This window comes from Bubalus bubalis, chromosome 16, assembly GCF_019923935.1.
Source record: "Bubalus bubalis isolate 160015118507 breed Murrah chromosome 16, NDDB_SH_1, whole genome shotgun sequence".
NCBI lineage: Eukaryota > Metazoa > Chordata > Mammalia > Artiodactyla > Bovidae > Bubalus > Bubalus bubalis.
This window is the reverse complement of record NC_059172.1, coordinates 56,477,408-56,490,089: the sequence shown is the minus strand read 5'-3', so window position 1 is coordinate 56,490,089 and position 12,682 is coordinate 56,477,408. Positions and strand designations below refer to the sequence as shown.

The 12,682-nt window shown below is 39.8% G+C and overlaps 2 protein-coding genes and 1 long non-coding RNA gene across 5 annotated transcripts in view; 1 reads left to right on the top strand and 2 right to left on the bottom strand.

The window, feature by feature from the left end:
• MPZL3 (myelin protein zero like 3) overlaps positions 1–434 on the bottom strand; it is a 27,095-nt gene extending 26,661 nt beyond the window's left edge. For both annotated transcript variants that reach the window (XM_006044707.3, XM_025266820.2), the window contains exon 1: positions 298–434. In XM_006044707.3, the coding sequence (XP_006044769.1) occupies positions 298–370 (73 nt within the window). In that variant the 5' untranslated portion in view covers positions 371–434. The remainder of the gene's footprint in view (positions 1–297) is intronic.
• Positions 304–9,451, top strand: LOC123329806. Its single transcript, XR_006545386.2, has 2 exons — positions 304–427; positions 8,050–9,451. It is a non-coding gene; the product is annotated as an uncharacterized LOC123329806 (long non-coding RNA).
• Positions 3,153–12,682, bottom strand: MPZL2 (myelin protein zero like 2). 2 transcript variants are annotated; one of them, XM_044929696.2, is made up of 6 exons: positions 12,509–12,682; positions 11,234–11,400; positions 10,553–10,763; positions 8,016–8,163; positions 5,194–5,269; positions 3,153–3,617 (listed from the first exon to the last, which is right to left on the bottom strand). In XM_044929696.2, the coding sequence occupies exons 1-5, from the start codon at positions 12,564–12,566 to the stop codon at positions 5,206–5,208; spliced, it is 648 nt and encodes a 215-aa protein (XP_044785631.1). In that variant the 5' UTR covers positions 12,567–12,682; the 3' UTR covers positions 3,153–3,617; positions 5,194–5,205. The 2 variants fall into 2 exon arrangements, with proteins under 2 accessions (XP_044785631.1, XP_044785632.1); XM_044929697.2 differs by having other exon boundaries at positions 3,153–3,542.

Here is a 12,682-nt window from a genome sequence, read left to right as displayed (position 1 = left end):
CCCCCAAAATCAGTGCCCTCCGTGTTTCTATCAAGTCGCGCCCTCGCCCCAATACAAGAGTCACGTAAGGTGGTCGAGCTCTCAGGGGCTCGGGAAAACACTGACAAGCAACCGACTCCCCGCTCAGTGGGTGGTAATTCCGAGAACATCCCCCACCACGGCCTCCCGCTTACTTCCTTCCTTCCCAGAAGCTCAGTGGGGACTTTCCTCAGACCCCCCACCGGAACCGGAAAAGCGACCATCTTCCCTGAGCCCCCGGCCGGAAGTGTAAGTCGAGCCCGCCGCCGGCTCACTCACCCTGGAAGAACAAGACACCCAGCAGTGGGCACAGAGCGCAGCCACGGCTTCCAGGAACCCCGCTCTGCTGCATCCCGACAGGTCTCCAGAAGTTTGCACACCTTGTTTACGGCTCCCGATAACCACACAGGTAACACCGGAAGTGACGCTTGGGCGGGAGGCCGCGAGAAGACCTAAAATGGCGATTTAAGTTGCCATAGCAACGTGGCTTCTTTCCAGAGCCACACCTGGACTTGCTCACTTCCAGTCAGAGATGCTTAACTCTCAAGTAGGAGTTCATTATTCTCTTTTACTCGAAATGAAGTCGGACACGCTTTGGAGAATTGACTTTTGTAATGGAATTCTGCAGGACTTGATCGTCTTGATCCTCTGACTCTAAGCCAGAAATCCTTTAACTCCTTACAGATTATTTTATTGAATGCTTTCGGAATAGATTCCTATGCATTTAAGAGTTCACAGGAACCCTGGAGAGTGAGTATACAGGGTCATTCAGTGAATAGATAAATTTGTATTAGGCCTTCGTGGGCAGTTTGTACAAAACTGATTTGTATTTTGTGTGTATGTGTAGCTAATACAGCATCCATCTCAGTACGTACCTAAGTTTAAATTAGGTGTCTGTTAAATTACAGGAGATTCGGGTTCGATCCCTGGGTCGGGAAGTTCCCCTGGAGAAGTAAATGGCAACCCACACCAGTAATCTTGCCTGGGAAATCCCATGGACGGAGGAGCCTGGTAGGCTACAGTCCATGGGGTCGCAAAGAGTCGGACACCACTGAGCGACTTCACTTTCTTTCATTTATATTACTGCTGACAGTGGCAATGATGAAATCATTACAAAAAGGAGCTGAGGCTTATGCTTCTTTTGGTTGGAAAAGCGAGAAAGTGTGTTCACAGTGCTTGAAGTGCAATGAAGAGGTGGTGTCAGATTCTTGTGAAAAAGAAATGGGATGGTACCTTCCTTTAATTATTAGTCAGTCTATTCTCCTGGAATCTACGCATGTTTAATGAAAGCAAGGGAACGAAAATATGCTTCAGCTTTTGGAATACTTAATAACTTTACATTTTTCAACTTGCATTTCTTTACTAGACTTGAAAGCTGGTAGTTTTCTCTATTAAGAAGGTAATGTAAGAGTATCAGATGGAATAGATGATACTGTTCCTTCAAAAGAGTCCCCAAACTAAGTAGTTTGTTGTGCTCAATTCTGTTATTCAAAGCAATGTGAAAATTCTGTGGGAATTCATATAGGTTTATTTACCCAGTAGAAACTAATTCTATTATTGACTTCCAGACTGCTCCTTAGAAAAATTTTCAATAGAGGTAAAATACATTCCCATCAGTTTTCTGTTACCTGCTACGTAAAAATTTTAGATTTTTGTATAAGCAAATTATTTAATTGTAATGCTTTATTACTGATGGTTATTTACATAGTGTTTAAGGCACAATAAAAAATAAATTACAATACAAAAGTTCTGTTTAAGTAGAAGACACTGAACAATGGGGCTGTATTAACCCTTGAGCATTTAATCAAGACACAGAAACTACAAGTTTTGCTGGAAACAGCTCCCATGAGTTTTTAACTACCTCTTTACTCTTTATCGGAGAAGGCGATGGCACCCCACTCCAGTACTCTTGCCTGGAAAATCCTATGGGCGGAGGAGCCTAGTAGGCTGCAGTCCACGGGGTCGGGGTCGCTAAGAGTCGGACACGACTGAGCGACTTCACTTTCACTTTTCACTTTCATGCATTGGAGAAGGAAATGGCAACCCACTCCAGTGTTCTTGCCTGGAGAATCCCAGGGACCAGGAAGGAGCCTGGTGGGCTGCCGTCTATGGGGTCGCACAGAGTCGGACACGACTGAAGCGACTTAGCAGCAGCAGCAGTTACTCTTTATCCAGGCCATCTGTTTGAAGAAATATCCACTTACTATATTTTCAAAGGTTGAATGTAGAAGAAAAAAAGAAAATGTGAATGAAAGGTAATAATGGACTTTAAATCTGATTTTTAGTTTCAAAACTGGGTATTGAAACTACTTTTTTAGACAGCATAAAAAGCAAAATGAGACAGATATGAGAAGCATTTCAAGTTCATAAGTAAATTATACCAGGGTGGGTGTGTTTTTTTAGTATTGGGGGAAAAAAATCAAAGTTCATCATCTTTAAATACAAATAAACTGCTTTGAAATTCCAGTTTGTTAAAAGAAATAATATCTTCAGCCTAGTTGGTGAAAACAAAGTATCAAGCTGTATTAAAACAAAAAATAAATAAAAGAAAGAAAAAATGTAATCTCTTCCAGTTCTCAGAGCTTTGTATAACACTAGAGAAAATTATCACAACTTAGGGTTGATTTTTTTTCATTAGCCCTCAATTTTTAAATTGTAATATACTATTTCAGAATCCTTCCATTTAACTGCTTAATGATTCCAGTCTACAAATGAGCATAGATTTTTCTCTGTTGTTATAAATAATTGAATTGGAAGTGGGGAATACAGTAATCTAAACAGTCATTCACTGCTCGTGAAAAATCAGAGCACAGAAAAAAGGTGACAAGCATTTCACCTTAGCAGATCACTTAGCAGAGCACAGAAAAAAAGTGACAAGCATTTCATCCTGAGGTGGCATTTGTCAATCTATTAGCATTTATATCACCTTCCCTATTTACTCTGTGGTTTCGGCTTGTGCTACTGTAAACCTTGGGTCAACTGACCAAAAACAAACAAAAACAAAACCCTGCCATCTAGGGTATTGAAAGAAATTCAATAAAATAGGATGTGTCTCATACTTAAGGAGAGCCATAAAAATCAAACTGTTCTTTAACAGTTTGAATTTAGGATTTTCTGTTAATTAATCAAAACTCTTGAAAGAATTAGCTCACCTTTTAATCGAGCATGTGAGAAGGAAAGAATAAACGTTAACTTTAGTAGCTAAAACGCTGCTCTAAAGAAATTAATATATCAAAGTAAACATAACAGACAGTTTGGTTTTTATCTCATTTGAGGCCAGTATATGTGAATATAAATCATAATCCACAAGGAGTGTTTAAGGGCAAAAATATAGCTTCTTAGTATATAAAACCTAGTGAGCATTTGAAAAATATTTGCACTCTGAAATTAAATAAAACCTTAGTAACAGAGCTGTTTGTGAGTCTGGTGGTATTTGCTCAAGAAGGGCCCTATGCTGGCTCCAGAGGAACGTTGCTGGTCTAGGTGGTTATATACTGCAGCGCTGGTTGGAAGGCAGGTCACAACTGAAAAAGCCAAAGAAAAGCTTCCATTAACTCCAGCTTATCTTAGGGTTCTTGTTCTGGTAAATCTTCAGCTTCCTGAAATACAAAGCAGAAGTTTAAATGGATAATGCATTTGGCAAGAGTGCAATAGGAATACCTGACATGAACATATATATATTCAGATCAGATCAGTCACTCAGTCGTGTCTGACTCTTTGCGACCCCACGAATCGAAGCATGCCAGGCCTCCCTGTCCATCACCAACTCCAGGAGTTCACTGAGACTCACGTCCACCGAGTTATATTACTAGATCTATTTTCCATTGTGAAGAAAAATATTCTTAAGTATATTTGTCCTCTCCTAATTTAACTTTTAAAAAAATTTCCTGATCTTTATTAATCCCTGTCTTGCATAGACCCTTGGATGATCCATAGCTGCTTACTCACATATATACATTCTCTCTCTCTGTCTCCCCCCAACCCCTTTATAATAAAGAAAATCAAATATACAGAAAAGCAAAGAAGTCAGTGTGTGGAATACACTCTGACTTAATTGTATAGCTATAAATTGTACCTGCTATAAATAACATATTTGGGGGGGGGTGGTGGCTAGAGTTTTTAAAACAAATTTCTGACATTTTACTCCCAAGTACTCCAATATGCATTTTTAAAATATGTATGTCTGCCTGTGTAAGCACAATATCTTTATTATACCTAATAAAAATTAATGATAATGCTCTAATATTATCCATATTGACATTTTTCATATTAAGACTTTCCCAATTGTACCCCCAACTCTTTTTACAACTAGTTCATTCAAACTAGTATCCATCCAGTCAAAAGTCATACACTGCACTTGATTGTATCACTCCCTTAAATTTCTTTTAATCTTAAACAGCCTCTGTCTTCATTTTCCATGCCCCTGACTTAGAAAATCTGCTTGATTTTAAAAATAGCCCTTGGTGAAAATCTCTGTGATACCAAATTTTTTTCCTAGGTTTACAATAGAATCATTTTTCTTCATACTCTGTTTTTATAAATTCTTGTGAACTTCCCCTGGAGCTTTAGGCTCTAAAATTGTGGCTCTTTTTGCAAATGATAATAGTGGGCTGACTTCAGGGAATAGAAATTATAATCGTATTAAAATAAATCAACCTACCTTTTAAGCCTAATAAACCTAAAAACTGGAAAAACAAAATTACGCACACTAAAATTAGGTTCATAGTCCCAAAAACTAAATGAGAGGAGTTGAAATCAGTTCCAAAGAATACAAAAGTTCTCTTGTCAAAATGTCAAGCATATCTATTGAGTCACTCTCTTAACTGCCATGATTAGTTTACAAGAAAAGAGCAAATATTAATTCTTTCATTTAAAAAAATTTACATATTGAAAGTTAATTTATTATTCTTGGAAGTGGTAAATATAACCCCAAAGTTTCAAATAATCATAGAATTCTCAGCTTTAATGATAGGGGGTTCTAACTTTCTAGTCCTTTGCACATAACACTCAAAGGGGAAGCCATCCATAACACAAGAAAAGACTTTTATCTCTCTGCCCAGCTCCTCTCATTTCATACAGGAAACACCGAACAATCATATCATCTAGGAGATCTACAGTAGAGATGAGATGTGCAAGTAAGCTAAGGAAAGAAATCAACCCAATTGTGAAACTTACCATGTAAGAATGTTAGTCTGTGTATTCTAAAGAAACAGAAGCCTTTTTTTCCTGGTTGAGCTTTTCTTCTTCTTTTCTGTAACATAGAAGCAGAAACCAATGTCAGTAGAACAAGACAAGGAACAAGGGAGGCAAATCTGTACACAAAGTTTCAGGTTAGATATATTCCCCCAAAGTTGTGTAAGAATTACATGCACCTGGGAGTAGATCACGCTTACCGAGCACTAAACCACTAGTACTGTCTAACTAATAATAGTCATGCCTCCACTGACCCTGGGTATGTGGATTTAGACACTTTTCAGAATATTGCTAGAGGGAAGTTATCACTTGGGAACTCCAGGTATTTAAAAGATACTTTAGTTTAGCATTAGTATTCTACTTCTAATTCTACTTCTTATTCAAAAAAGAAAAAAGCATAAAATTAAAACCAAAACAAACAAAGACAAAAAAGACTGACCTAGAAATCATGTTTATCAATTGTATTCTATTCAAATCAGCTCAGAGTTGGATTCATTAAGCTCCTTAAAAATCAGTTCTGTTTACTATAGTAAATATTTCTTGAGAGAAAGAAACAAATGATGCTGGGACAGCTGAAAAAAATTACAACTGTGAGAGAATGAATTTGGACTCCTACTTCACACCATATAAAAGAATTAATTGAAAATGATTCAAAAAATAATAATAATAAAAGAATCAAAGGCCTAAATATAAGAACTGAACTGTAAAACTCTTAGAAGAAAACAGGCATAAATCTTTTTGACTTTGGATTAAACCATGGTTTCTTAGTATGACACCAACACAAGCAACAAAAGAAAAAATATAAACTGGAATTCTTCAAAATTTAAAACTTTTGTGCTGCAAAGGACATCAGTCACAATAATGGAAAGGCAACCCACAGAATGAGAGAAAATAATTGCAAATCCTTTATCTAATAAGGTGCTTTTGTATACTCCAAAATATATAAAGACCTTAAAAAAAATAAAAAGACAAATACCCTAACTTGGAAATGGTTTCAAATATTCAAAAATTCAAATATTTAACATATTTGAGTAATATCTTTCCAAATTAGATATTAAAATAGCCAATAAACACATGGAAAGATGCCCAACATCATTAGTCATTAGAAAAATACAAATCAAAACCTTAATGAGATACCACTTCACACACACTTAATAGCTGTAATCAAAAGGACAGACAATACAAGTGGTGTTGAGGATGTGGACAAACTGGAACCCTCATACGTTGCTGGTGGGAATATGAAAAGGTGCAGCTGTTTTGGAAAACAGTCCAGCAATTCCTCAAGAAGGTAACATAGAGTTACTATATATCCCAGTAATTCCACTCCTATTTATATACTCCAGAAAATTGGAAAACATATGCCTACACAGAAACTTGTAGATGAATATTCATAGTAGCATTAATCCTAATAGTCAAAAAGTGGGGAAATTTTAAATGTGCGTCAATTGAATGAAATAACAAAATGTGGGGACTAACCTAGTGGCTCAGTGGTTAAGAATTTTCCTTCCAGTGAAGGGGACGTGGGTTCAGCCCCCGGTTGGGGAACTAAGATGCCCCATGCCCTGGGGCAACTAAGCCTATGTGCCCTGCAACTAGAGAAGCCTTTCATGCTGTGAGGAAAGTTTCTATGCGCCACAACTAATACCTGACACAGCCAAGTAAATTAAAAAATAAATACTTTTTAAAAATGTGGTATATGTATACGATGGAATATAATGCAGTCACAAAAAGGAATGACATACTATAACATGGTTTAACCTTGAAAGCATTATACTAAGTCAATGAAGCCAGGCATAAAAGGTCACATATTTTTTTAAATAATAAAAAAATAAAAATTTTTTCAAATTAAAAAAATATAATTTTTTTAAAAAGGTCACATGTTATACGATTCTCTTTACATGAAATGTCCAGAACAGGCAAATCCATACAGACAGAAAGCAGATTGATTAGTAGCTGTCAGGGGCAGGGTGGGAGAGGAAGATAGGGAGTGATAGCTAAAAGGTATGGAGTTTCTTTCGGAGGTGATGAAAATGTTCTGGAATTAGTGGTAATGGTTACACAGCTTTGTGAACATTAAATAATGAATTTTATTATATGTAAATTTTATCTAAAAAAAAAAAAATATATATATATATAGTGTACCTTACATCAGCATGGCTGACTTTCCTAGGCATTGATTCAGAGGCCCTGCTGACAGCCCAGTGGTTCTTAGGAATGTATGCTTCACATTAAAAGGAAGGAATATCCTAGAAAAGCTTTACATAAGCAAATTTTTGTATATCAAATCCTACATAGTAAAGAAAGCCTATGATGAAATCATCCCTAAAATCAAGAAACTAAACACCCCAGAGGAAACAAACTTACAGCTACCAAGGGTGAAAGGGTGGGGGAGGGGTAAATTAGGAGTTTGGAACTAACATATACACACTATAATATATAAAATAGTGAACCAACAAGGACCTACTGTATAGCACAGGGAAATATACTCAATATTTTGTAATAACCTATAAGGGAATTGAGCCTGAAAAAGAATATATATATATGTGTGTATGTAAATAATTGAATCACTTTATTGTACACCTGAAACTAACACAACAGTGTAAATCAACTGTATTTTGATACAGAAAAAGCTAAAGTTACTAATTCACACCCTAATTTATCCATCCTGTGAATTTGAATTCTGTATGAGATTTACCCAAAAGAAAGGACATTTGTTCAAGAATGATTTAGCCCTGCTATAAAATACCAAGAGTTGCCAGAAAACAGTGTTAGAAGAAGACTTTTCCAGAACTGCCCAGCCTTACGGTTTTATCTCCACCACTCTATGCGCTCTTTCAGCCCGTCGCTTTTTCCGGAAATGCTGGAAGAGGACCACCACAATTACTATTATGACCATCAGTGCACAAGCGGAGCCAATGGCCAGAGCCAGGAAGTGGATCTCAGAGAAGCGTACTGTAAGGAGAAAAGATCAAGTTGGGATTCTGAAAAGAGGAGGCCTGTGATGAAATCTAAAGATATAATAGGGATGTGTTTTCATCCTTAAATGAAATATTCCTTTCTTCTACCATATTAAGTGTGTAAACTCTGGAAGCAATAGGAAAGCCATACAGACTCCTTTAGTGGTTCTCAAACTATGGTCCTAGGAGGAGCAGCTACAGAATGACTTGAGAACTTCAAAAGGCGAGTTCCATCAGGCCCCACCGCAGATCTACCCAATTACAGGTGGGGCCCAGCAACGCGTTCTAACTTGTCCTCCAGGTGATTCTGTTGCATGCAAAAAATTTGAGAATCACTGGGGCAGGTAACCTAGCTAATGGGGTAAGGTTATTGCTGACCTAATCAAATCCAGTGTTTATTTCTCCCTGAATCCTCCTCACCTCTGTCATTCAGTCATTTATTCAGGTTTATTAAGAGTCCTAGTAATAAAAGTCCTTTATTAGGACTTTTATTTTTACTTTTATTATGTCCTAGCACTTTTTGGTAGAAATACAAAGCCAGAAAAGACATTACCTTCAAGGAACTGATGCCCACAGGAAAGAGAGGCAAGTAACTGTACTCTAGTGGATCAATGAGGTAAGAGAGAACCCAGAGGGAAGGGTCCCTAAACAAGGTTAGAGACTGTGAAGTCTGGGTCTCTTGATTTTGAGCTTGATTTCTGATCTAAATTTCAAAAAACCTAGAGCTAGAAAGGACATTAGCGAATATCTAGCCCAGGGGTTCCCCAGCCTCATGTCTGTAAAGGAAGACGGCAGGGAAGCGGGGGTGAAGGAGAACAAACCCACGAAATCCATGTCAGATTGTGTGCCTTGTTTGAGGTAAACAGGGCTTAGGGGTTAGGCTTTCATAGGTCCTCAGAGGAGTCATCCCAGTATGTTTAAGACCCATGGGTTCTTAGCTACCTGTTCATTTCGCAAAGAAGAAACTGAGATCCAAAGACATTACATTACTTCTTTCCACACTCAAATGACTTCTCCAAAGTCACACAGCTCTCTGTTGATAGGGCCTTGAAGGATGATGCTAGGACTAAAAGGATTTCATACCATTTTATAGGCTTTTATGTTTTGGATAGTAACGTATTGGTTAAGAGAATACACCAACGACAGCTAGGTTAAAATACCAGCTCCTATGTGACTTGGGTAGTTAACTTCTTTGAGCCTCAGTTTCTTCAATGTATAAAGTAGAGATAACAATACTCATTTCTTGAGTTCTTATAAAAAAATAAAATTGCTTATGTAAATTGTTCCACGCTGTGCCTGCACATAATACTTTCAATATATGTTAGCTATTATAATTTTCAGTACAATTCAGACTTTGGGGATTTTTACTTTTATTATGTCATTTTATCCTCATCATAATCTTAGCTCTATTATTCTCACTTTACAGAAGAAAAAAATTTATTTACAGCTGATAAACTGTAGCAGTGACTCAGACCCAAATTTACAACTGTTAAGTTTTATGGTCTTTACTTTATGTTATCTGACAGTTTTCTAGGTTGTCCTTTCTAGGCCTGCAGGCAATACAGTGCATTAGATGGAGCACAGTTTTGGAGATAGAGATGCTTGGGTTTGAGTTCTGAGTGACTCCATTTATCTGCTCCATGACTTTGGACAAGTGACTTAACCTGTATGAGCATTGGTTTCCTCATTAGTAAGATGGGGGGAGGGGAGCACTAAGAGCACAGTGGATTGATGTGTGTAAAGATTAGACCGAGGATGCTGTGGCTGGACGGCATCGCCAACTCAACGGACATGAGCTTGAGCAAACCCCAGGAGATGGTGAAGGACAGGGAAGCCTGGCACGCTGCAGTCCATGGGGTCGCTGCAGTCCATGGGGTCGCAAAGAGTTGGACATGACTTAGCACTGAACAACAAAGATTAGATGCGTTACATAAATCTCCCTGCATGTGGGAAGGGCTCAATAAACAATAGCTACCATTATTGGTAGCTACTTCCAACAGTGAGTGTGAGAATTAAATGAGATGGTACATGTCAAGCACTTTGGACAGTGGGTAGGTACTCAATAGTATCTTGTGACTAAGTGAGTGGATGAATGGACTTATTGTTAGCCTTTTATCAGAGAGTTGCTTCCTCTCCCTTTCACGATCTCAATGCCATTTTTGTAACCGATTCCCTAGGTCCCTTTGCCTCATTTTCTGTTTCTTTCCACAGCCAAACAAAGCCTTTCTCTTTTTACCCCAGGACTCTTAACTCTTCCTCTGCAATCTCCAGATCCAAAGAGTTGATCCTCCTCTCTTACTCCTTCAGCCATCACAAAACTTTGCCCCTCTGTTTTCTACACACTCTCATTCTTTCCAAAAACAGCTTGTCTCTGCATCACCTACCAGTCTGCACGACACTGAGCTGGATCTCCCCGACCAGGCCATCAACGTCAGGCGGGTTCTTCACCTGACAGGTGTATGTCCCGTTGTCATCAAACTGCAGCTTCCAGAGGAGGATGGAGACGTCATACCGCTCGGGGTTCCCATCCCAGGCCACTCGGTCCTTGAAGCGCCCACTCATGGGCTTGAAGGGATCCACATGGTAGTAGAAAACCTAGAGAGGAGCCACGACCAGAGGTGTTACTCGGCGCCTGGGCAGGGAGACAGACGGCAGGAGCAGACGAGAGACACCGGGGTGTCCCTGGCAGCCCAGGGGTTGAGACTTCACCTTCCAGTGCATGGGGTGTGGGTTTGATCCCTGGTTCCCATGTGCCTCGTGGCCAAAATACCAAAACAATAAGGCAGAAACAGTATTGGAGCACATCCAATAAAGACTTTTTAAATGGTCCACATCAAAAAAAAAAACAAAAAAAATCTTCAAAAGAGAAACACCAGCAAGCCTGACTGTCCGGTCTGCAGCTCTCCTGCAACAACCTCTTGCTTTCCCCTTCACCAGCCTCCCAGTTCTGTCTCTGTGCCAAGAATCGTTCCCCAGCTTTACCCTGTGCTTACCGCCAAGAAAAATACAAAAGGGCCAGGAGAAATGGACTGGCTTATTTTTCTAATCAAGGGCCCCAAACTTACAAACTGCTCAGGGCCCCCATCTCGAGGACGGAAATTCCAGGTCACTGTGAGAGCATCACCCACTGGGGCAAAGCTGGAGAAAGTGCATTTTAACCGAACATCTGTCCCATTGACAGCCTCCAGCACGCGGGGAGTGTAAATTTCCACAGCTGCTATTGGCCAAAGAGCTGCAATGGAAAAAAGGCAATGAAGGGTTAACAGGAGATGTGTCTTAAGAGAATTTCTGCTGACACTACCAAAATAAAGGTCTGAGCAGGATGTTCTTGCCTGGAGAATCCCAGGGATGGCGGGGCCTGGTGGGCTGCCGTGGCCTGGTGGGCTGCCGTCTATGGGGTTGCACAGAGTTGGACACGACTGAAGCGACTTAGCAGCAGCAGCAGCAGGGCATCCAACAGATGTGAGATGCCCCAGCTCTCACTCAAACTCAGCTTCACCCACCACGTATTCCTACCTACATGTAACCTTGACCCTCCCATTCCTTTAACAACTAAAAATAGCACACAGTAAACTTTACTTAGCAGTCACACTTTCTCTAAAACACGATACCCTGGCCTCATGGTACACACTTCAAAACTGCTCTAACAAACTATAAACATTGGCAAATAAGATTGAAGGCAGAAACAAAAAAATTAAAACTAATCAGAACATGAATTAGACCTCTGTTCAGATTAACCATAATATGTTATATGTATAATGGTCCCCTAGCAGTAAGTTTTCCAGAAAGGGTCCTTGTTAAGTGAATTTCCTACTATTCCTAGTCTTCTGGAAAAAAACGGAATTAATCAGCCCCAGACAATTTAGCTTGCTTGTACGGCTGGAACCTTTATACCATGTAGCGTTTTTTTAGCATGATATTTACATTTAGTATGTGCATGTTGGGGCAGTTAGCAAGCCAAAGTGGGTCTCTCTCCTTAACCATCTCTGCTTTCCCAGTGCTGTCCAGAGTCTCAGACAAGACCCACACACAGAAATCCAAGAGCCGGGTTCTGCCTGTAGTGGGAGGTGGAGAGCAGCCACCAAAAAATGGAGTGTAACCTGAGATTAGAGAACCCTCTCTGTGCCCCAATCACTGGCAACCAGAACGCACCTAAACCTGTTTTTCCAAATGCAGTTCCCCCAAAACAACCCCCACTTCAGTTTCATTAAAGTCAACATTAAAGCAAAATATAACTGGCTCAGGCTCCAGTAAAAGACTCTTGCAACTTCTGGGACAATGAGCTAACTTTATAGGGTAGGCAGTGGAGGAAATGCTCAGAGAAGCTCGTGAGCTCTTACCTGTGAGCTGTAAGCCAAGGAGAAAAAGCACAGCACGCGTAGGGCTCTTGCCATACATGAGGGAAACCCAGCCCTGGCCCCAGAGACCAGACCGGGCAGACCAAGAGTGCCAGCACCCTGCCAAGGCCACTCCTGGCGGAGAGAGCGCCTCGGCGTTTTTCCGGAGAAAGGAGT